We start from the raw sequence: 24,992 nt of genomic DNA on the forward strand, positions 1-24,992 counted from the left end.
CGTTCCAAAGTAAAAACGTGATAATGGGCCTGGCCCATTGGTGTTACTGACGGTGAGACACTAACTCTAGATGGCTGCTACTACTAATTTATTTATTTATTTATCATTATTAATTCAAAATCAACGAAGATATACGTTTCTTTTATGATGTATCGTTGAGAATTTAAAACATAAACAATCACGTAGATATGTATGTATAGGAGGGTTTATATTGGGTGGAGTTAAAGTCTAACACAAAAAACTAGGAACAAAAACAGAGAATATATTATCGTTACTATTAGAGTCAATGGCTGTAACAAACACCACTCTTTATAAAATACTAAATCATCGAGGATTCTATTGCCTAATTATATCTATATATATATATATTATATTATATTATATGTTGTGGTACGATGTACACAGTGTTTAATTTTTTAAAGGGTTTAAACTACACAGATTTAGTAAATATAGATTTTATTAAATATTGAAGGAGAGAAATGTGTATGATAAATAACTTGTCTTATTTTAGGAACAGTTTATTCGGAGAGTTGTAAGAAAGGGAAAATTTTGAGCTCGTGTCTTCGGCTAAAATTAATTAATGGTTACCATAATCAAAAATCTTGTGATCATTCATTGTAATAAAGCAGCATAAACCACGGCTAGAACAAAGTAGTTGCACTAGTCTTAAGAGTATCATGATTAATTAACCATCCTGAATTCAGATTATTTATAGTTGATAATCAATTAGTTATGTGCATGCGCGCATGCATGCAGGCAAGGACAGAAGAAAGATTTTTGTGATAGCGGTGGAGATCATTAACTAAGGAAAGAGGTAGATTGAATAAAAATGAGTGGTGGAGAGGGGAATGAACAGACGGTGGGGGCAGAAATCAGAGGAAGAGACTATGAAGATCCGCCGCCAGCTTCTCTAATAGACATGGAAGAGCTGAAGAAATGGTCGTTTTACAGGGCTGTGATTGCAGAGTTTGTCGCCACCTTTCTCTTCCTTTATGTCGGCATTGCCACGGTTATTGGTAACAAGAAGCAGATTCATCCCTGCGATGGTGTTGGCCTTCTCGGCATTTCTTGGTCCTTTGGCGGCATGATCTTCATTCTTGTCTACTGCACTGCTGGAATTTCTGGTATAATACGTACACAAATGTTCAGGTATATGTAAAAGCAATTAGGAGTTTAATTAATGTTGTTGTTGTTGTTTGAAAACGAGGAATGCAGGTGGACATATAAATCCAGCAGTGACATTAGGACTGTTTGCGGCGAGGAAGATGTCGCTGATTAGAGCGGCGGCGTATATGGTGTCGCAGTGCGGGGGAGCAATATGCGGCGTGGGGCTAGTGAAGTTATTCATGACACGTTCCTATAATATGCATGGAGGAGGTGCCAACTCAGTTGCACCCGGCTTCTCGACAACCACTGGGTTAGGGGCTGAGATCATTGGAAGTTTCGTCCTTGTTTACACCGTCTTCTCCGCCACCGACCCGAAAAGAAGTGCACGTGAATCCTTCATTCCCGTCAGTTTTCTGCAACAACTTCTTCATTATCTCGTTCCTCTCTCTCTCTCTCTCCATGTATATATGTTAAAAATAATTAATGAAATATTAGGTTTTGGCGCCGTTGCCAATTGGGTTAGCTGTGTTCATGGTGCATCTAGCCACCATCCCAATCACGGGCACTGGCATTAACCCAGCTAGGAGCTTAGGTGCGGCTGTCGTCTACAACAATCAACAAGTCTGGGACGAGCAGGTCTGTCCTTCATTCAACTCTTATTTCATTGCCACATTCATGTTAATTAATTTATTTTGAAATAATAATTGACAGTGGATTTTCTGGGTCGGACCCTTCCTTGGAGCACTGGCTGCAGCTGCATACCACGAATATGTATTAAGAGCAGCTGCTGTTAAAGCTTTGTTGTCTTTCCGACCTCACTAAAACAGAGCACGTCCCTGTTCCTTTTGGTTGCCTACTTGTACTTTAGTTACTTTTTTTTTTTCTTATAAATTTCTTTTTCTTTTTAAAAGTAGCTTCAAAAACAAACTAAATATTTTCACAACAAGAGAACCATTTTATTTCACTTTAAATAAGTCCTACCCTGAATGCAAATCCCAACCGAAGGGAGGTGATGAGGAAAATAAAATTGACTCAACAGGGAAACAAATGGAGGAACACGTGAATGGCTAGTTTTCTAAAAGGTGTCCTTCAAGTTCCCAAGCTTCATGTCAGTCGTCTGATGCACACACGAGCATGCCACTATTGAAACCTTGTACTTGTTCTTCACACAGTTGTTGAGAGGTGGATAACTGTTTTTAAGTAAATAAAGGAAGATACCCACGCGGACAAAACTGGCATTTATGCCAGACAGTAAATTAAATTACTACTTGGTTTAAAAGCTACAATTTTACAATGGCAAAAGTAAGACGGGGCAAGGAATGAACTCAGCCAGTAGATTGGCATCTACATGCTTGGAATGGATAGCTTCCATGCTCATCACCACTAAATCCAAATCTAGATCATCAGCCACCTCACCGATGATTGCAGTGGGCTTGTTTTCTTTCCCAAGTCGCTCTAACAACCTGAATTCCTGGAATCCACCTGCATTACATATCATTCTCCTGAAAATTTGTGTATCTCATATGCTTGGAGGAGAAACATTCCCTCAATTCATAAAAATAATTATAATGCAAGAACACAAAAACCTTCAGAGAGATGCCAGCGGATGCTAGAAAGTAGGGTTTCGTGCTCTGGCAATGATTCTTTCTGCTTTTCGTCGATAACTGCAAAGAACATAAAGTTCTTATTGCTTCAAGTCTTGCTTTAAAAATTGTCTTTAGTAGTAACATGTCTCTGCTAAGTTGCCATAAAACAAGAATGAAAGGGAGACAGGTCAATGCACATACGGACAACTGTGATATCAGCTCCATACTTCTTCGCTAAAGCAGCAGTGGTTGCAGCAGCCTGACCAAGCAAGTTAAACCCCAAAATGAGGAAAAGTAAAAAGAGATATATTTTAGCCAAGATTTAAAAGACACGAACAATATATGATCATAAAGCTCTCCAACATTTCGTGAACATTGAACATCATCTTTCAAGACTCCAATTTCCATTGCAAGATAACCATCATATATTGAAATTTCAACCTTGAAACAAATCATAACAAGTGAAGCGGTAAAGAGAATGCTCATAATATATATATATATATATATAGAAGGATCCTGCAACTATGATAATATATTTCTTTTGAAAGAGCAATGATATATTGTACAAGAGAAAGAAGTCCCCGTCACTGCCCTCCCACAAAATAAAAAAAGAACCCAGATGCAACTAATTTAAGGTTACTGAAAGAAAGTCACCTGTCTTGTTCCTTCAGAAAGATAAGGATTGCGATCTGTGATTGGCAAAAGCAGATGCTTGAAATTAGTAAAGGCTTCTTCAGCTAAAGGAACTTCAGATTCTTGTGGCTTAGCCTTGGCTGATAGCAAAAAAGAAAATTGAGCAACCAACCGCATAGGAAGTGTAAAACAGCATTTGTTAATACACTCAGTAGAGAAAAACTTAAGAATTACTAACAGTTAGAATAGAGCAGTAGCATCTTCACAACTAAATTACTTATCCGCTAAATTAAAAAGTGACTGAAACTCATTTTTTATTTAACGCTAAGCACTAGACAGTTATATGAAGTTCACTTCTTATCCTAAAACTATCTCAGGGAATGCTAGGTAATTTCAAACTTATGGATGATTTCAATCAAGTGAACTTCAAATATGACTTGTTTCTCATTAAGGCTGATCCTGCATTTACTAGAAGGACAACTGAGGTCTCAGTTCTAGTACTATATATCAGGTTTAGAACATGCAGATTTCTTTTGAGTCCAAGAATCTAAATTATGTGAAAAGCATTCTGCTCACTCTGTGCATTTACTATGGAATGCCCGAGTACTTAATGCCTCATGCATGAATTAACTTTCTGGTTCGGGCTTGTTCAAACTTCAAATTCTTATGGCTCAAAATAAATCTTAAACTAAATTCTCTAAGGTAACATTGGCTGGAAATGTTAATGCCATGAAATAGGACAAGAGTATACTATCTAAGAGATAAATGTTGATAGAGAATAAATATTCGAGTTCTGTTTTAAGTCGAGTGCATTTTTTATCCTATCTAGTCAAGCAGGAAACTTACATGTTGATTTTCAAAGGTTCAAGGTCAAAGTACAACTGGTTCAGCCATAAAAATTATAATTAAATAAAATAATGCGATAGGAAGTAAACATTGGGGCGGAAGAATATATTCTTTTCTTTTCCAAACAAGATAAGAATTGTTGCATATATCTCTTCCTTTCGGATTTTGGACTTGCTAAATAATACTATTTACCTTAATAGTTCTTCTCATTGCAGCACTGCGCAAGCTACAGAGAAACATAGAAGTAATTCACAATTCTAAAAATCTTATTCTCAGTCCAAAATCATGAAAACTAATTGCCCCTCATCTAGGGACTCTGGAGATTTGAGACATACTTCTCGGTTCATTTAGAGGGATAAAGTAAAAGATATAGACAATAACAAATTAATTCGTAAAAAGTGGTGGATTTCCGACGACGGAATGCAAAATTTTCTTTCTTCAACGAACTAATAAAATAATAGAAATAAGAGCACAAGCAAGCGCCAGGCAGCAGAACAGTGAGAGCAGATAAAACGTCAGCGGTTAATCACAGTAATCGACATTGGGAAGAACATCGAAAGTTCTAATATGTTTTTATAGCCTACTGGAGACAATAAGCAGGTCAATACTGAAATAAACAAGCGGAAAATGGAGATTACCGCTTTTTCTTAATCTGGCTGGCTTATGAAATACAGAAAGCTTGCTAGCTTTGGACCCGGGCGAAGCAGAAGCGAAAGACAGAGATAACAGAGAGTCGTTTGAAGAAGACGATGAAGATAGTACAGAAGCTTTAGCGTGCTTCGAGGTCTCCATGGGAACAGCGAACAAGCAGTGAGCAAGCGCCATGAAAGCCACTGAAACTGCGCGAGAGAATTGGGGATGGTTCGAGAAAGATGGACACTTCAAAAGCAGAAAGTAGAAAATGGGAAAACGGATGTAGATGATGACGACCCATCAATGATTCCCTGTATGCAACGTGTACCAAATATCGATTTACCGGTCTAGAAGGTGGGCCCATCGCCTATAATCATCCGTTGATTTCGGTTTCTTAACTGGTGGGGTCCTTAATCAGTGGCTTTTAACTTTGATAAGCGAAAGTTGTAAGGCTTTTGATGCACCCGCAGGCTCGCAGGCTGCAGCCGCTATTTCAATATGAAACGGGCCGTTTTGTTGCGTGGGCCTTGAAGCCCATGCTAACTGCCTGTGCAAGTGTATGCCCACTGGGAATACAAAACGCACCGTTTCTTCTTTTTCTCATCACCAAAAATTTAAGATGGCCTAGTCATGAATCTCCAGAAGTGGTATTAGTATTTTATTTCATTAAAAAAAAAAGTGCTAATATATATTTATTTTGGTAATATTTAATAATTTTTAGGAGGATTAATTAGAATAAAATTTTTGAGCCACCAGTTTAACCAAAATCGAATCTACCAAATCAGACTATCGAATTGTTCGAAAACGAATTACTTTTTATTCATTAAAATTTATCCGAGAACTTTACAGCTAAAAAAAAAAGGGAACATGTTTATGTTTGTTCATATGTTAGCATTAATATTCTGCTTCTGTTGAAATCAATAATTGTATGCTATTAGTAGGTAGCATATTGTATTGTAGTTAAAATCAAAGTTTGTTTTCTTTTATGGTTCTTGATTTAGTATAAGCATGATTAATTAGATAATGGGTAACAAATCATTCATTGTACGTATTCATATCACGATACTTTAATTTATTTTTTATAAAATTATATCTTATATGTCGTTAGTAAAAGATTATTTAATATGTATTTTTGATAAAACGTTATGTTATCATTAATGTATATGTAACATTTTATAAATAGTTATTCGAAATTACTTCACGATTAATCATTTTGTATTATTTTTTATTTTTTTTTACTAATAAAAGTAAAAATGAATTATTAATGTCCTATAAGGTAAATGATTAAGGTGGAACATTAATTATTGACAATAATAAAGTAACATGCAATGGGTGGATATGTAATGGAAAGAAAAAACAAAATAGATTCCCCATTAAAGATAAATGAAAAAAGGAGCTCTGAGAAATTTAATTGATCACCTTACAATCTTTTCTAACCTCCTGTCCTCCATTGAGGCTACTCATTTTGATAATCGATTTGACAAAAGCCTGGTGAAAAGCTTTTTTTGAGGTAGCAAATTTATAGACCAAAGACTTGGTGAAAGGAGTAGTGAGCAGGGCTTGATCTGAGGAGAAAAGTGCTTTTCTCTGTAGAACCAGCTTGTAATATGTGTTGTCAAAAGTTGTCGGTGAAGGATCCATTGTAGCTCCAGCATTCTTGACCTTGTTGTTAGGTGGACAGATGGTCCTTAGTCTTGTTGCAAAGGAAGGGCGCATTACGGGGTCTATGTCATGAGTGGTATTGAAGTTGTAGATTCTATTTCCGAATGACGAACAATGAGAAAATCCTAGTGTGTGTGCTCCTGCATATATTTATCTCAATTGTTACATATACACACACACACACACACTTATATATAGTTATTGGAGTCACATACCTAAAAAAAATTGTATGTTAAAAGAGTAAAAGTATACCTAAAAGAGCTACCAAGTCCTTCAAATAGAGACCTCTTAGATAAAAGTTCTTCTGCAATTGAGATATGTTGAATGTTGGAGTTGGCAACGTTGTAGTTTCACTTGCTCTTGATATTCTTCCATCTCTTCTCCCTTTTTCCACACTCCATGTTGGACCTCCAGACTGTAAATTAATTAGCATTGTATATTGTAAAATGTTGCTCATAATGTTAATATATACAAGTAGGTATTATGTCTTACAAGCACAACAGCATCTCTGGCAGCCAAAGCCAGAATATCTGCGCAGGAGACAACTCCAGGACACCTGTCTTCTACTACCCTCTTTGCAACATCAATAACATAAAATGCATGTAGGGAACCATTCGGCGGTGCATCTTTCTCTGCTTTGTTGCCTCCTCCAGAGTTTAACAATATCGACCCATCACAACCCTTCACCAAATCAATAAACACATATAAAACTATTTCGCATTGTAGAAAAGAAAAAAAAAACACAAAAAGAGAAGACCTAATAAAATGGCAACGAATTACCCTTATGAAGCAGTCGTGAAAATGCATTCTGAGTAGAGCAGCAGGAACTGTTTTGTCTTTGGCCACTGCCTTCTTCACGATGTCATTCACAATATCATCAACGTATGGGCACGTTTTCTCGTAGTAATTCAAGCTCAGTGATGTTCCTACTGAAACTAGGTGTGAGAATATGAGGAGAGAAGTGATCGGAACCATGGCTGCCAAGAAATTGGAGAAGAAAAGAATCCAGAGTCGTGAACTTTTGGGTTTGCATGGGAGATGGGCAAGCATGCTGTAAATATTTATGGGTAGATTTTGCAAAAAAAGAGAAAATATTCTGTTGACTAAAATCAGTATGGCCCGTGATATTTAATTAATTAGTTGGACCTGGAATAATTTGGTGGTGGTGTGTTTTTTAAGCATCCTACTCAACCCACAAACACTAATTAATATTATTATTTTGTTTTATTACATCAGTACGTCCTAATTGTAATTTAAAATTATGATGATCCAAAAAAGGCACATCAGGTTGTTTATATCTGCAATTCAAAATTTTTAGTAGTTAAAAAAACAGATTAAATCTTCTAAAACAATATTAATTTTTTTTGAATAATATGATTTTCATGGAGCCGGGAGACATAATAATTTCGTCCCGGACCCAACTTTGATGATGCCCGTAACAACCACTTGACCACTTTTCTTCTTTCAAAAAAAATTAAATAAACTTAATCGTTATTAAATATTTATTTTGTTTGAATATGTGTTGGGATTAAATTTAATTTAATTATAAAATTTTTTAATTAAAATTATATTTATTCTTATGTACATACATACATATATATATATATATATATACATACACAATATTTATATAAAAAAAAAAGTATGTGTAATAATAAATGGACCAAGTTGGGTCGATCTAGACGGACCAATCACTCAGCCTCAGTTAGGCGTAGACCTGCTTCTCGAAATGGCCTCGGCCCGGCCCGTGAAAGATTCAGACAGGTCCGATAATGGAAGGTCAGTCCAAGTAGGATCTGGAAGCTCGTTTTCAAATCCCGCTCCTCCTCCACCTCAACCCCCCCGGCAGCGTTCAATCATACCTAAAACCCTTACTCCACTTCGCGCAGAACCCCTCCCTCCTTCTTCACTATTTTCTCCAGAAAGACCATCTCAAACGTACAAGAGAGCTACCACTAATCAACAAATGGGTTCAAAAAATAGGAATCGGAATAAAAGAGCTAAGCCGGGGAATTCAGATGATGCTACGCTGCCTTCGAAGTCTCGGAACGGCCATCATCCCGGCGACAATGAATCCAAAATCATCAGTGATCCCCGGTTCGCGTCAGTGCACTCGGACCCGCGGTTTCAGAAGGTTTCGAAGCGGGAGTCGAAGGTGGCGATCGACGCTCGGTTCCAGCGTGCCTTCACCGACAAGCGCTTCGCTTCATCTTCGGCTCCATTGGACAAGCGAGGCAAGCCTAAGAAGGAGAAGAGCTCTGGAGATTCTCTACGACACTTTTACCGGATGGAGGAAGATGAAGAACAGAAAGAAAGAAGAAGACAGAGGGAGGATACGGATAGTGAGGAGGAGGCGGAAGAGCCTGAGGAAGAGAGTGAGGAAGAGGAATTAGGAGAAAGTGAAGGAGAAGAGGAGTCGGAGACTGAGTCAGAAGATGAGAAATTGGTGGCGGAAGGAGGTGAAGTGGAGTCTACTACTGATGAAGAAGAAGAGGATGAGGAGGTGGTTTATGATGATGGAGAGCCTGAAATACAGGTAAAATTTGAGCTTGCATTTGGATTTATTACTTTTAGTACAAATTAATTGCTTTAGCTGCTTTTTGCTTTGATAACGTAGAAAATTATAAATTATAATGAACATGAATTTTCCATGATTCTGAGATTCAAACTTTGAATATTGATGCTAGTCTTTGTAGTTGCAAGTCGGATGCACTTTTAGCTGTTCCTTCTGATAATGTAGGAAATTACAAATTATAATGTACATGAATTTTCCATGATTCCGAGTTTCAAAGTTTGAATATTGATGCTAGTTTTTGTAGTTGCAAGTTTTGAATAAAGAAGCACAAGTTTGGTGGACACAAAATTGAAAATACTTTTCTCAATTCACAAACTGATGATTCTCATGTATTCAAATGTTTGTTTAACTAAAAATAGGATATTGTTATTTCACTGCATAATGACATTCAATTCTTTTCTTTTTTTGGTAAGAAAAATTGGTGCTTCTTGTCATGACTTTACTGCAATGGATCAACTCGTCTTACTATTAGTGATTGAATTGACAGGAAGAGAATATACCTGTGATTGAAAAAGAAACCCGAAGGCTTGCTGTTGTTAATATGGACTGGAGGCATGTTAAGGTATGTTGCTCAAGTTCAGAATTGAGCTCTTTCTAAGGGTCATTTTTTTCAATATAAATTGCAGTGTATTGGTATCCAGGTATTGTCTTATCCGTGGATGGATTTGAGTTCCAATTTTTAAACCATTAATGGATTGAAAAATGTAAGATTCCCATGCAATTTCTTGAGTTAAGGGCAAACTTGCTGTGGGAGTATTTGAACTTTAATGCAGTATTTTTCATCCATTTGCTCATGCAGTTATGTCATGGTGCCTGCATGCATGTTCAGATGTTTCAAATTGTTTCTTGTCCTAGTGATCATTCCATGCAGATTGAGGAACTAGATAATAGAGTGAAAATATTGGACATCCATCCTTCATTTGTTTTTTTTTTTTGTTAGTTCTTTCAAAAGTTCCACACATTCTAATATTGATATTATAGGACATGAAAAAATCTGTTAAAAGGTTGCTGGGTGCTATAACGTCTGTGCAGTGGTAGTTCATGATTCTTTCAAACCTTCAAAGGGAATGCCACTTACTCCTATTTTCCTGATGATGCCATAGGCTGTGGATTTATATGTAGTATTGAGCTCATTTCTCCCTAAAGACGGGCACATTTTGTCAGTATCCATCTATCCATCTGAGTTCGGACTTCAGCGCATGAAAGAGGAAGAAGTTCAAGGACCTGTTGGGTTATTTGATGATGAAAATGAGGAAAAAGATAAAGATGATGACGATGATGATGAAATTGATAATGAGAAATTGCGTGCTTATGAGAGAAGTAGACTAAGGTGATTCATGTTCCTACTAGTTATTGTTTCTTTTATGGACCCTGCTAATTATCCCTTGGCACCTTCTTTTACAATCATTTTATCATCTCCAAGGTGTTATTCATTTCATATTAAATTAAACCTTTTTTAGATTTGTTTTAAATTATTCTTGGATATAGTTTATGTATATTTAGATAATGTTTGAGAAAAAAAGATCATTTTGTTGGGGAAGAAGTAGAAGAAGAAAACTAGCATTTCATTAGCTATGTTCATTTAATATTTTTATTTACTTTTTCCATCCTCAGATATTATTATGGTGTTGTAGAATGTGATTCGAGTGCAACAGCAGACTATCTTTACAAAGCTTGTGATGGAACTGAGTTTGAGAGATCGTCAAATGTGTTTGATTTAAGATTTATACCTGATTCCATGGAATTTAAACATGAAGCTTGTGATGTTGCTACAGAGGTATGTTCTCCAATTATATGATCTTTAGGGCCATATGAATAAATGAACTCATGGGCAGAAGAGTCATACTTGCTCATCCTGCCTCTAGTGATGGAAGGAATGTTATTTTGATGCCCATTCCATATAAAGATTGAATTGTGTCAAATTTTTCATGTTTTACCGTATGTGATGGAACTGAGTTTGAGAGATCGTCAAATGTGTTTGATTTAAGATTTATACCTGATTCCATGGAATTTAAACATGAAGCTTGTGATGTTGCTACAGAGGTATGTTCTCCAATTATATGATCTTTAAGGCCATATGAACAAATGAACTCATGGGCAGCAGAGTCATACTTGCTCATCCTGCCTCTAGTGATGGAAGGAATGTTATTTTGATGCCCATTCCATATAAAGATTGAATTGTGTCAAATTTTTCATGTTTTACCGTATGTGATGGAACTGAGTTTGAGAGATCGTCAAATGTGTTTGATTTAAGATTTATACCTGATTCCATGGAATTTAAACATGAAGCTTGTGATGTTGCTACAGAGGTATGTTCTCCAATTATATGATCTTTAAGGCCATATGAACAAATGAACTCATGGGCAGCAGAGTCATACTTGCTCATCCTGCCTCTAGTGATGGAAGGAATGTTATTTTGATGCCCATTCCATATAAAGATTGAATTGTGTCAAATTTTTCATGTTTTACCGTATGTGATGGAACTGAGTTTGAGAGATCGTCAAATGTGTTTGATTTAAGATTTATACCTGATTCCATGGAATTTAAACATGAAGCTTGTGATGTTGCTACAGAGGTATGTTCTCCAATTATATGATCTTTAAGGCCATATGAACAAATGAACTCATGGGCAGCAGAGTCATACTTGCTCATCCTGCCTCTAGTGATGGAAGGAATGTTATTTTGATGCCCATTCCATATAAAGATTGAATTGTGTCAAATTTTTCATGTTTTACCGTATGTGATGGAACTGAGTTTGAGAGATCGTCAAATGTGTTTGATTTAAGATTTATACCTGATTCCATGGAATTTAAACATGAAGCTTGTGATGTTGCTACAGAGGTATGTTCTCCAATTATATGATCTTTAGGGCCATATGAATAAATGAACTCATGGGCAGAAGAGTCATACTTGCTCATCCTGCCTCTAGTGATGGAAGGAATGTTATTTTGATGCCCATTCCATATAAAGATTGAATTGCGTCAAATTTTTCATGTTTTACCGTATGTGATGGAACTGAGTTTGAGAGATCGTCAAATGTGTTTGATTTAAGATTTATACCTGATTCCATGGAATTTAAACATGAAGCTTGTGATGTTGCTACAGAGGTGTGTTCTCCAATTATATGATCTTTAGGGCCATATGAATAAATGAACTCATGGGCAGAAGAGTCATACTTGCTCATCCTGCCTCTAGTGATGGAAGGAATGTTATTTTGATGCCCATTCCATATAAAGATTGAATTGTGTCAAATTTTTTATGTTTTACCGTAGGTAGATGCTGAATTTTTCCTCTGAACCTCCTAGCCTACATGTAGAGTTAAAAGCAACGTGAAGTTAACTGCTGATTCTTTATTCCATTCAGGGACCTTCAAATTATGAGGGTTTAAATTTTCAAACTCAAGCGCTGCAGCTAAGTAAAATTCGACTTTCATGGGATGAGGATGAGCCACAACGTGTGAAGACCTTGAAACGTACATTCAATGCTGAGCAGGTTGGTAGATTTGATCCGAGTCGGTTACAAATATTACTTCTTATAATATTTTTTTGCTCTCTGTGAATCAAGTCTAACACAAGGCAAAGTTCAGTTTTTTTTCTGTTGTCCTGCATTCTTCTCTTTTCCTGGCTTTGCATGATAATGTTATTTTCTAGCTGCTAATGCGATCGTCTGAAATAGTTGGCTGAGTTGGAACTGAAAGAGTTTTTGGCTGATGAAAGTGACATTGATGATGATGAGGATGAAATCACAGAGGATCAGTTTGACGAAAAACAGAAAAAGCAGGCCACAGGAAGCCACCCTGATGAAAAACTGAAAAAAAGAGATATTTATCGTGCATTGCTCCAGTCTGGGGATGGTTCAGATGAAGAAGGTAAAGAGGATGAAGATGAAGGCCAAGATATGGAGGTCACTTTCAATACTGGGTTGGAAGATTTAAGCAAGCGCATTCTAGAGAAGAAGGATAAGAAATCAGAAACTGTTTGGGAGGCATATCTCAGAAAAAGACGTGAGAAGAAGGCAGCCAGAAAAAATAAATCCAAGTATTCTTCAGAGGATGATGAGAGTAGTGACACTGATCAAGAAGCAATAGCAGAACAACCTGATGACTTCTTTCTAGAAGAACCTCCCGTTAAAAGACTTAAGAAGGATGTCCGAGGTAGGAGTGACAAAGAAGGAAAGCAGCATCAAGATACAGAGAAGGAAACAGAAGCAAGCAGAGCGGAGTTGGAATTATTACTTGCTGATGACAAGGGGGTAGAATCTGGTGTCAAGGGATATAATCTGAAACCTAAGAAGGTCAAGGGGAAAAAGGGGAAAGAAATTATACATGAGGACAAAATACCAGCTGCGGATTACGACGATCCACGATTTTCATCTCTCTTCACTTCACCTCTCTTTGCGTTGGATCCCACAGATCCACAGTTCAAAAGGTACTATAATAAAGAGAATACAACTTATTTGCTAAAATGTATGTCAGTTGGCCCATTTAATTAAATGATTTGAGAAAAAAAATCGGTGGATCATATGTCCCCACGATTGCTATAAAGAAAGTGCCTTGTTTTAACTGTAACAGTTACTGGATTCTTTGCTTTGATATTAAACATTGACTTCTATAGCCGGTGCTGAAAATCTGAGTTTTGGCATTGCAGGAGTGCAGCTTATGCTCGGCAAGTAGCACAGAAGCAGCAGAAGAGTGACCGGCAAGAACTGGTGGGAAGTGAGCCTAAGAAGTTGCCTAAAAAAGCTCAATTGCCTTCCGAGGAGGCTGAGAGGAGTGAAGATAAGCACACAAAAACTGAAGCATTACCATCAAAGGAGAAAATTGAGTTGTCTTCATTAGTTAAATCACTTAAGATGAAGACGAAGCAAGTTCAGTTACCTTCAAATAACGTGTCCTCCAAGAAACGAAAGAATGCACTCTAGATTTGCAGTGGAGAAGAAGACTTGAGTATCCTCCGCACTAAAGAAGACAGTAACTAAGTCAATACCAACTGAAACCAAGACAGATAAGATCTGCTTCCCCTGTTACAATGTGCACTGCGCACAAAGAGGCCATAGTCAGGCAGAGCGCGTTGGGCGGGGGATACGTCCGGAATGAATTTTTTTTTATAGAAATAAAGGGAGCTAAAATTTTGCCGGAATCTGGGATTCAATGATTGAGTTGGAGTACTATTTCAGAATGTATTTTTTTTTTTGTATAATTAAGTTCATAGGTTTGCATTTGCAAAAGATACTGTGGAATTTGGAGAGAAAAGTATGTTTACCATGTAAGAATTAATTATATCCATTTTTTGTTTCCAGTGGGAGGAATGAAAAGAGGGTCTGGAGATGCGTACTTGGTAGATGGAGATTTATCAATATATTTCATTATTCAATGGCTAGGACTGCAACTGGTATAATGAACATTTGAGTATATAGGGCTTCAACTTTTATCATCTAGAATCTCCTAACGAGTTCATTCAAGAAATGCTTTTAAATTAAAAATTAGTATATTTTCCATTTAATTTATACAAATAGTAAGTATATGAAAAAAGAAATTCTTTTAAATTAAAAATTAACAAGATAACTAAAAATATATCTAAATTTTCTAATGAAGTACATTTTCATTCAAAAATATAAGATACAATAAGTTTCTTGCATGGCTTATAAGGGCAACAAAGAAAGTAAAATTTAAACTCAGTCATTTAAAAATGCTCTAATCATTGTTTGTATGTGGTTACAACAATAAAATATTTACAACCCAATGCTCAAATGATGGAAGATGAAAATACGCCAAAAATAAATGGACCTCACCTGAGCTTCCTGTAATTTTACCCTAAACAAATGCCTACTGATAATATGTGGTAAGGACTACAGAGATTGATGATGAAGGTTCGTATTTAGAAAGAAAAAAAGAACAAAGAAAAGAGAAAAAAGCGCTATCAGGAAAAGATTAAAACTGGAAAAAGAAAGATAACGAGTGCCAATGTCAAGGGGTTCAACTGAGGTGAGCCATTCCCGGGGGTGGGTATGGCTGTGGCTTCTGGATTGACAGAAATGGCCGGGGGAAATGCCTTGGACTTTGGTGGGCTGACTGGTAAGCTGTTAAACTCATCACGAGAAAAACCTGCACATAAACAAGCTTGTCAACACAAATTTCAAAGATCACCCTCTGGAAACAGAAAACAGAGTGAATTTAACATGAAATCAAAATGACCACCATGGTAGACTAATAATACTCACAATCAGATGCCTTCCAACCCAGCACCATCTTCTCGCGGTCGAAGACAATTCGATAACCAGTCATGAAGTTTTCTGGATTGAGTCCAATAAATTCATGTCATAATCAACAATTATCCAATGCCATGCAACCAGGAGAAACCAAATTGAAAAAGGACGACGGATCAAAACAAGCGTATATTACATTCCAAATAACACTGACTCACTGACAAAGCACTTTCATCAATATGAAAAGTAAGCTGCTAGATTATACACAAATCATAGTTGTCATGTTTATGTACTTACGTCCAATGATATTCACGTCTTCACTTTTGACAACACCCAAACAATATATATCTCCACTCTGGAAATCAAAAGAAACTTTAGCATATATTGAGAGGCAGGTGATAGATGTCAAATTACACAGAAAGTTAAGCTTTGTAACCAAACCCGAAAAAGGGGGTGAGAGAAAGAGATAGCAAGGCCTTACATCCATAGATATTACTAGTACTGGATCATTGACAAGGAACTTTTCTCCACCTTTCATTGTCAGACTCACTATAGGATATTTGAAGCTTTTATTATTTGGACTGCACGTAAAGTTAGAGATTGAGGACTCGAAATGAAAAAAGAAAAAACTAACAAAATATTGGTATGTAACAAGATAAACTTATACCTCAAATCGTAACAGTACTCGAAAGGAAGACCAGAATCAGATGAATGCCTCTCCTCCAAAGCCAAGGTATTAAACTGCCAAATAGCACAAATTATCAGTTGTCATACAGTAAATTCTGACATTACTACCAAGAATTCTGCAACTTAAGCTACTCACACTCTCAGAAATTAGCGTATAAGCTGGGTCATTCAAGTACGTAAATGAGGTGCCAGAGTCAAAGATTGCACTGAATTCAAGATCAGCAACATTCCCCCCCACACTGATCTGACTGATGCTGACGTTATATGCGGGACTAATCAGGAGCCACATGGAAAAAAATCAGCACACCCAGCATTATATGCAGATCAAACATATTAGAAATGCCAAATCAGTGAAATCATCACCAGCATGGTTGAATAGGTGATCACTTACTGTGTTTGCCTAAGATTGAATGGTGTTTCACTTTGGTTAGCGCTGCCTTTATCTCCGAAACTAATCCTCCCAATTCCATCATGTCCAAAACACATTGAAAAAGAATTTGAGGCAAGCCCTGCTTTTGATAACATGCTAGGAACAGAGATATCAGCCATCCCAAGGCCAAAAAGACCATTGGGAGCTGCACCATCCAAGAATGAACCTGTCTGAACCTGACCACAACTGCAAAAAGGAACAGATCTTTATCCTGGGTCTTTTAACTGAAAAAAGAATATTTAATTTTGATTCCGTATTTGATTTCAACTGTGAGTTATGCGAAGGAAATTATGTCGTACTATGATACTATCATGATTTGACTACCTAAAAGCAAGCATGTTTTGCAACTTTCTAGAAAGTTTATGGGGAATGCCAATATTTACCCTGAAGTTTCCAACAGAAGATTGATGAAAATTACCTACCCAAATGTAATCGGGGCATCGACAGCTTTTGATTGTTTATCTTCTGAAGTTAAATGTAATAAATCCTCCACCAAGATCCCAGTAGATGAGGTGCCATTAGAGAGATATCGAACTTGATAGGGACAATTACTATTGGGTGAAGGACATTGGGTTTGTCGTGCACACAAAGTATTGTTACAGGGAACCTTTGAGGCTGTTGATGATGTATTGGTGCTATATATATTGAAGTCTATCTGTTGTTTGACAAAAGACTAGGTGAGGAAGCATGGAAATCAATGATACAATAAATCATTCTACGTTAAGCTATCGGGCATTCAAATCAGTAAAGATTCAGCGTTCTAGTTGATGGAAAATGTGTCATTCGCAAAACAATAAATGCCATAAGATCCATCATTCTGCATATGATCACAAGTGATATTCTAAGGTAAATACACAAGTAAACAACAGTGTCAACTCTTGAAGGATGTTTCATATCTCAGCTCCATCGTAAAGGACAAGAAAAATAGATGCACAGACGGTCATCAATTCAATTCTATTTAGATGGGTCTTAAATAAACCTTCTCCAACAAATTCAGCTCAAGTTTCGGACTTTGAGATAGTAACTAACCTAGAAGCCAGCTTAATATTGAAAGAGAGTTCAAACAAAGTTTCAAGGCCATGGAAAAGAACAGCACACCTGTCCAGTTGATGACTTCAAGCCGTGCACACAACTAGTACAATCACATGGTAACCAGAATAAATCACTGCCGGTGTCTAATGCTACTAGAAACGATAAAGCCGGCGTCCCCACCGAAACATTGGCATAGTGCAGACTGAGATTCCAATAACATATTCAGAGAAGAAGAGATTAGTTCAAATAGTAATTATTTTCTTACTTAAAGAGCACCAGAAAAAAAAAGTTATGAAAATTTAACCTTTGTTTAATAACCAATTACGAAATGTACAATCAATGAAAAGGAAAGATTGCATTTTTTCTTAACTGACGGAAGATCAAAATAATCACGACTCCTTCTGAAAAAATCATAACCAACATGTTTTTATATTAAAGCAGAAAAGGAAAGCTTGAGCTTAATTAATTCGATTCTTTACGCGTTTTTCTTCTTTCCCCTTAAAGTAAACGTTTCCTTCCTTCATTTTTCATCACCGAAAACTTTCTAAGCAACTAGTTAAGAGTAAACTTAAATACAAAAACTACACACATAATTACCTGAGAATTTTAAAATAAAATAAAAAGAACAATAAAATAGAAGTTGAAGGCATAAACCGTACAATCCGAGAACTTCGATTCGGTAAGTGTCGTTGCCGTTTAAGAAAGTGAGTGCCGTGAGCGGTGTCTGTTGCTCGAGGGAGGCGAGTCGACGGCCCCTGATCAAGCGATCGCGGTGGGCCATGACGGCGTAATAGTTGACACTTCCCTTTTCCGGCAGCTCATCAACGGCCAGGATTCCCTTAACCGGATCCGAGAACCGATGATGAACATCAAATCCAAAGGTCCCAAACGCCTCACACTTGCTCAAACCCCCCCAACCCGACACCACCACCAGCAGCAACAAAAACAAAGTACTGCTGTGACTGCTATACCCAGCCATGATCCACTGGAGTCAATTCCGGGAAAGTTGCGACTCTCAGTTGGGAGGGAATTGAGGCGAAGCAAAATTTATTGTTTGGCCTTTCAGGGTTTGAATGAAGTAGTGAGCAGTGGATGGTTTGCTTCTGCGAAGCTAAATGCCAAAAAAAAAAAAAAAAAAAAAAAAGTCAAAGTCTTTCGCTGTTGTTGCGAGGACGAAACCGCGCTTCATGTTTTAGTGCCATAACCGCGTCTGTGTGGGTCCCGCCAGTTTGAATTATTAAATTAGTGGTGGTTTATTTTTAATTTTTAATTTTTAATCTTTAATATTAACCCCGTTAGGCTGTTCTTTTTTCCCTTTCATTTTAATAAAATATTTTGGTTAAAATAAATTCAAATATTTTAAAATTCCAGACCATAAATGCAAAATGAGGGAGGGAGCGTCCAGGTCGGCTATTTGTTCTTTGAGAAAAGAACCGTTGAAAACTGAGAGGAGGAGGATTAGGGAATATTTGTTCCGATTTATGAACCCTAAAATTTAAGGATTTATTTAGTAATTTAATGAATAAGGTGTTTTTTTTTTTTTAAAATGGGAATTTCTGTTTCCATAATAATACACCACCACCTAGTGGTTTGTACCCGCAATTAGTGCAGGGAAGTTCATCAAACTTCCAACTACCACAAGGAAAAATAAAGTTGCAGGTTTGAAACTTTCAAATTATATGAAACAACGTGGAAGCTGGCATTCAATACTTGTTGGTCTTTGAATTTCATTTTCAGCTTGCAATAGTTGGTGCTTTAAAGTTACACAAAATATATAAAAACACTTCTCTGTAATAATTAAAGTTGATGCCACATGTTTTTTCATTAATGGTCACTGTAGCATATGACAGGGAATATATAGTGGCCACAACAAGGTCCAAGTCCAGCCATAACAATCCAGTTACTGTCCTACATAAAAGGTCATTGACCCCTTTTAAGTAATGATACTGTTTTAGTTCATACCATCCTTGCTCTGTCTTTCTCCTCTTTAATGGCAACAAATTGGACCGATTCCACACTAGTGAGAGAAATCTACTTGAGTGCATAAGAACATGATACGGCTGCATGCGAAAGAGTTATCTTGAATAGAAACTGACCACCATAGAAATGTGAACCATCATGGCTTCATTTATAAAGAGAAGAAAGTTTTCTGCCCAGAGTCTCTATTATAGAAATAATGTACAGAATTCTACAGTGTTCCATATGTTAAAGATTTTGAAATGAGGGATATGGACAAAAATGAAATGGTACAAGGGCTGTTTTCTACACCAGCAAAATCTGTTTCTGTCTAGGACGAGTTGTCATCCTGGCCAAGCCAGATTCCAGATAAGCAATTGTTTGTATCTATGATCTGGCCAAGCCAAATTCAAAGCTAACTAGGACCAGTGAGGTGATTTCTGAGCAGTACACTGTGCGAGGGTATATGACCTCTACCAATTACTACCACAGCAGGCAGCAACCGGAAAGAAGAAAAATAATGAATATAGAGCAGCTACAACAACAGAAACGATATGAACACAAATCTGAGGCAAGTCCAGTGATAAGTACGGCAACAGTAAGACACGGAAGAAGCTGAAGTCTGAGATTTGTTTGTGGTCTCTTTAGTTGATTCTGGAGTAGTGTGATTACGTAGTCCGGCAGCGACAGCAGGAGGAACAGATTTAGAGTGTGGTTCAACTTGAAAAGAGGTAGAATTCTCAATGTCATAACCTGCATGGTACATCCAGTTTATAGAAGTTATAGATGAGTAACATATGCGTGAACAACAAAAGTTTAAATGACAAAACAGAAAGGGAATATATATTAGCGACACTTACAATCAAACTTCTTCCACCCCAGGATGAATTTTTCTCGATCAAAAACTACACGGTAGCCAGTCATAAAATTCTCTGTAAAATATTGTAACAGCTAAATCAGCAAAGCAAGGCTAAGAGTTTATTATGCAGTCGGCATGTTGGTTCAGAACAAAATGAGCAACCACCTAGTCACTGGTTATAACCTTAAAATGCAGGGAAGCAGAAAGGTTCAATTTGCATAAGCTTAACATTCAAAAGTTCATGCTAACCAAACAGTCTACCCGCTTAATCATGAACCTCTATAGCTTAGAAATTTTGAGAACTATAGGAAACTCTTCATAGAACACTTACGCCCAATTATATTCATTTCCGTACTCTTGACAACAGCTAGGCAATACACAAGTTCACTCTGCAAATCATTATAGAAAAATTTTATTAATAACTGTTTCTTGGTCAATAATGTACAAAACAAAATAATGGAGATTTACCTGAGTAGAGATGACAATTATTGGATCATACACAGTGAAATAACTTCCTCCTTTCATTGTTAAACTCATGCTAGGTACCAAACTAACATTTGCCTCGGGACTGTGCAGCATAATGGAAAAGGATTAGATGTTTAACATCAAACGGAAGAAAAAACAAGTTAGAGAGAAAGAACTAACAAACATGCAATCACCTCATATCATAACAATATTCAAAAGGGAGCCTTGAATCAGGTGGACGGCGCGTATTGCGTGCTTGTGAATTAAACTGCAAAAGGACATTAAGTATCATTTATATATGTGTACATCTATAAGGACATATTTATTTATCTAAGCATGTATATACGCACAAGCCTCTTTTTTGAGTTTGATGACAACAAGCACTTACACTCTCTGAAAGCCTTGTATATGCTGGGTCAACCAAATATGTAAATGAGGTGCCCGAGTCAAAAAGAGCTGTCAAATCCACATCAATCAATGATGTCCCCACTCGAATTTGAGTTATACTAATGTTATAGGCTGGACTGCAAAACATTTCCAGATCTAAGACAGCAATTAAATCTATAGTTCTTAAAGGATAGTCAAGTATACGAGAAATTACCACTTACTGTGATGGATTCAGATTAAATCGAGTCTCTTCCTGATCAGGACTTCCCTTGTCCCCAAAACTTATCCTTCCAACTCCATCAGATCCAAAACACATTGAGAAAGAATCAGGGGTAAGCCCTTCTCTGGAAAAGATGCTAGGGACTGATACCTTCTCCATGCCAAGCCCAAATAAACCATTTGGAGCAGCAATGTCCAAAAAAGAACCACTTTGAACCTGTCCACAGCTGCATAATTCAAACTGCATTAGCATCAACTTAAAGGAGGGTGTCAAAAGAGAAAAGGGAAAAAAGGAAGAATGAGTTGAAGAGAATTAACGGAAAATATCAAGTAACTCACCCAAAAGTGACATACGCCTCCACATTTTCTGGATGGTCGTCCTCTGTTTTTAAGTGCAAAACATCTTCTACCAAAATACCAGAAGTAGAAGTTTGGGCTGAGACGTAAGAGACCATATAAGGGCAACTGCTGAATGTTCCAAGGCATCGATTACGATGTGTACACAAACTGTTATTGCAAGTGACTTTCTTGCTAGTAGATGACTCTTTAGGATCATATATGTTAAGCTCAAAATCCTGCCACAATGAAGATTATACACTTCAGATGACTCTTGGATCACCAAAGCGACTGCTATTTATTTATTTTCTTTCTTTCTTTCTTTATTTCACATATGGCATGAATTACGACACTTAGGCGCAGCACATTCCAACAGATTCCATGTAGCCTGTAGTAGATATGTAAATTTTATTAAATAGATAATAAGATTTGCAAAACCAATGAGGTTTTGAGGTATCCGTAGGTTATTCAAAATGATTACTTGCCGTTGACAGAGCAAGTTTCCAAGAATTCAAATATCATTTGGAGAATTCGACTCTGAATTGCCAAATGAAAAAGCTACAAAATTTGTAAACTCCAATCAATCAATTTGCCTACCCAATTCATTGCATTTGCTTATGGATAGACAAATTATAGGAAATAATTTTGAAAAAAAAAAAAAAGAGAGAGAGAGAGAACATAATTAACAGAAGAAAGGATAACATACAGAAGCGTAAATGTTTCCTTCAGTGGGTGCGCATCTACTACAATCACAGGGCACCCAGAACAGATCACTCCCCGTATCAAGTGCTACCATAAACTTCATTCCCGGCGTCCCCAGTTGCACCGTTGTGTAATGCAAGCTGCAAAAGAACGAAGCATATAAAAAATTGCGATTAACTTACAATGAAATAACCAAACTTTCAGAATTCCCCTAATTCATTAGGAAAAGAGAAAAAAGAGGGATGGGGTTGGGGAATTCTTACAATCCCAAAGAACTGATGCGGAAAGTAGAGTTGCCATCGGAGAAAGAGAGGGTTGAGTCAGTATCAAAGAGCTTGCGGCCGCGGAGGACGCGATCGTGGTGGACCAAAACGGCGTAGTACTCGAAACTTCCCCGCGGAGGGAAATGGGCGAGTCTTCCGGTGGAACGAGACCATTTCTTAACGGTGTCGGAGAACCGGTGGTGCATCTTGAAGGTGAAGATGCGGCCATTACAAATCTTAGAACTCAAAAAGGTCCAATTGAGAACCAAGACAAGGATTATTTTAAAGACAGAACAATGCATTTGGAAAACGAGTAAAAGATTTCCCCGTGAAAAAAGGGAATTTTGATATGTGAAAATGAGAACCCTAGATTTAGATCACGGAGGATAAAAAGAGGGAAATTTTTAAAAACATTTTCTTGGGATGAATACGAAAAGATTGTTTGTTGACGTTTTTCGTTTACAGAGAAGAGAAGTGGGGGAGGAGCCAGTAGGCTGACTGTATGTGTTAGTGTGCATGTGGTGAGTGGGACCCATCTTTTCTTTTTAAAGTTTTTTGACAGTTGTGGACGTTGAAACTGAGGGGTCAGGTGTGGCGGGGGGTTTGTTCTTTTTCTTCTTTAACGTAACAGAAATTAAGTTTCCGTTAAGTTAACGCTACGTAACTGCTGACGTGGCGTGATCTAATAATATCCCATAATTTTGTTCTAACAAATAAATTAATAATTTTGGTCTAACTAAGTTGATTTAATTTAATCTTCACGTTAAGTTAATTAACTCACTGCATTAGTAAGATTATAATTTTTTTTTTTTTTTTTACTACAAGAAAGTTATATGGTAATAGTAAAAGGGTTAGTGACGTATTAATTGAAATAATTATATTAATATTTGCATCCATCAAATTATGTTTTAATAATTATAGGTGATTTCTTTGAAATTTTAGATATTCTAAGAGGATGTTCTTGAACTTATCACTTAGTTTATCGATTCGAGATAATAGAATAGAATTTTATAAAATAATAATAATAAATAGTTAAAATATATAAAAAAAAAAAATCTCAAGATCATAAATAGAACCATAATTTCATATCACCAAAATCATTATTTACAAGATATGAATTCATGGTATTTACAAAATAATAAAAAAAAATTTAAAATAAAAAAAAAAAACTGATTACAACTCAGATGAGAAGAAAAATTGGTGCCAATTATCAAAATTAGAAAATTTTGGTTAGGGTATGTGGAAAATTGATGAGAGAGATTAGGTAATTATCAAATGGGATAGGGAGAGGGAGTGGAAAGCTTGGTTGTGGGAAAGGGAGAGAGAAGCTCCATTTGATGAAGAAATTGGACATCGTGTATTAAAGGATTATGTGTTCTATTTGGTGGAGAACCTGAATAACACGAGGGTGAGCATCCAGTTCCACTGCATGTAGATTCTATTCCTTCGATTGTCTGCATATTCATTCATTTATTATAATTAGTTGAAGACGAAAATTGAAATTAATCTGATTAAGTTACGTTAACATAACCTTATCTGCAATCATGTTCAGAATCTCTAATCTTGGATTACTTTTTGTTTGACTGATTCATCAAAAACAAACACGACAAACAATTATATTTTGTATATCTTCATCCAAAAGTTAGTATAAATATAAAAATCTTTACAACTTTCTTTGAATATTGTTTCTAAACTTAATTGATTACTAATAGACTAATATATATATATATATATATATATATAATAGAATTACATGCATCTTATTTGTAAAGAATTCTATAAATAAAATACATGATTGATAATTTACTATTGTCAGTTTTGAAAAAAAAAAAAGAATAAGAAGATACAAACCTATGTTTGGAACATCTAAAGGGCATGAGAAACTCAGGAACAGAAGGTCCAGGTCGACGAGGCTTGGGACAATGAGGTTGTCCTTTGTTGCTAAACTTGGAGTTACTCGAACACGAATCTACAAGATTGCTTTTAATCTGTAAATGATGCATATTTTCTTTCTTTTTTTTTTTTTTACTCCCTCGTCCCAAAAAAATCAATGGTCACAAGTAAAAAAAATAAAACCAAATTTAAAGTGTTAATGTTTGTTTTTGTCTTGAAATGACAAAGAAGGAAAGGTGTGAATGAATTTAAAGAGGAAGAGTTGGGGGGGGAGTGAGAAATTAGTGATGGAGTGAAGAAGAAGGGTCGTGTGTCTTCGTTGTTGCATAAGTGAAGGAGATAGAGAGAAGGATTAATGGTTGGTTAAGAGTGGATATAGGTACTCACTGATCCCCTAATTTTTCTCTCTTATCTACTCCAACCCTTCAATTTTATTTGATCCACTTTTGAACATTTCTTTCTCTTCTCATCTCTTTTTAGTTCATCAAAATCCAAAACAATTTTTTCTTTTTTTTTT

The 24,992-nt window shown here is 36.5% G+C and overlaps 5 protein-coding genes across 6 annotated transcripts; 2 read left to right on the plus strand and 3 right to left on the minus strand.

Annotated features, from left to right (window-relative positions):
* The first annotated feature begins 593 nt into the window (after positions 1–593).
* Positions 594–2,048, plus strand: LOC110822509 (aquaporin PIP2-7-like). The gene is made up of 4 exons (XM_022052641.2): positions 594–1,124; positions 1,216–1,511; positions 1,603–1,743; positions 1,819–2,048. Exons 1-4 carry the CDS (start codon positions 830–832, stop codon positions 1,927–1,929), a joined length of 843 nt encoding a protein of 280 aa, XP_021908333.1. The 5' UTR covers positions 594–829; the 3' UTR covers positions 1,930–2,048.
* LOC110822556 (cell wall integrity/stress response component) lies at positions 2,042–5,102 on the minus strand. 2 transcript variants are annotated; one of them, XM_022052700.2, is made up of 5 exons: positions 4,811–5,102; positions 3,348–3,466; positions 2,895–2,952; positions 2,694–2,771; positions 2,042–2,589 (listed from the first exon to the last, which is right to left on the minus strand). In XM_022052700.2, the coding sequence occupies exons 1-5, from the start codon at positions 4,995–4,997 to the stop codon at positions 2,396–2,398; spliced, it is 636 nt and encodes a 211-aa protein (XP_021908392.1). In that variant the 5' UTR covers positions 4,998–5,102; the 3' UTR covers positions 2,042–2,395. The 2 variants fall into 2 exon arrangements, with proteins under 2 accessions (XP_021908392.1, XP_021908393.1); XM_022052701.2 differs by having other exon boundaries at positions 2,333–2,589; positions 3,348–3,382; positions 4,811–5,100.
* Positions 5,103–6,149: 1,047 nt separating this feature from the next.
* LOC110822511 (peroxidase 64-like) lies at positions 6,150–7,537 on the minus strand. The gene is made up of 4 exons (XM_022052642.2): positions 7,248–7,537; positions 6,960–7,148; positions 6,720–6,882; positions 6,150–6,607 (listed from the first exon to the last, which is right to left on the minus strand). Exons 1-4 carry the CDS (start codon positions 7,515–7,517, stop codon positions 6,213–6,215), a joined length of 1,017 nt encoding a protein of 338 aa, XP_021908334.2. The 5' UTR covers positions 7,518–7,537; the 3' UTR covers positions 6,150–6,212.
* Positions 7,538–8,183: 646 nt separating this feature from the next.
* Positions 8,184–14,381, plus strand: LOC110822241 (pre-rRNA-processing ESF1-like protein). Its single transcript, XM_088217461.1, has 7 exons — positions 8,184–9,003; positions 9,530–9,604; positions 10,146–10,372; positions 10,657–10,819; positions 12,406–12,534; positions 12,718–13,469; positions 13,689–14,381. The coding sequence occupies exons 1-7, from the start codon at positions 8,197–8,199 to the stop codon at positions 13,960–13,962; spliced, it is 2,427 nt and encodes an 808-aa protein (XP_088073587.1). The 5' UTR covers positions 8,184–8,196; the 3' UTR covers positions 13,963–14,381.
* Positions 14,382–14,722: 341 nt separating this feature from the next.
* LOC110822440 (uncharacterized) lies at positions 14,723–23,046 on the minus strand. The gene is made up of 21 exons (XM_088218120.1): positions 22,583–23,046; positions 22,324–22,459; positions 21,621–21,856; positions 21,284–21,508; positions 21,064–21,199; positions 20,870–20,943; positions 20,679–20,778; positions 20,542–20,599; positions 20,212–20,283; positions 19,888–20,104; positions 19,358–19,412; positions 18,055–18,386; positions 17,462–17,597; positions 16,786–17,018; positions 16,325–16,549; positions 16,070–16,205; positions 15,914–15,987; positions 15,728–15,827; positions 15,544–15,601; positions 15,262–15,333; positions 14,723–15,145 (listed from the first exon to the last, which is right to left on the minus strand). Exons 1-21 carry the CDS (start codon positions 22,882–22,884, stop codon positions 14,961–14,963), a joined length of 3,162 nt encoding a protein of 1,053 aa, XP_088074246.1. The 5' UTR covers positions 22,885–23,046; the 3' UTR covers positions 14,723–14,960.
* Positions 23,047–24,992: the final 1,946 nt, after the last annotated feature.

The sequence above is a fragment of the Carica papaya genome, chromosome 4 (assembly GCF_054855325.1).
Source record: "Carica papaya isolate Zhongbai chromosome 4, ASM5485532v1, whole genome shotgun sequence".
NCBI lineage: Eukaryota > Viridiplantae > Streptophyta > Magnoliopsida > Brassicales > Caricaceae > Carica > Carica papaya.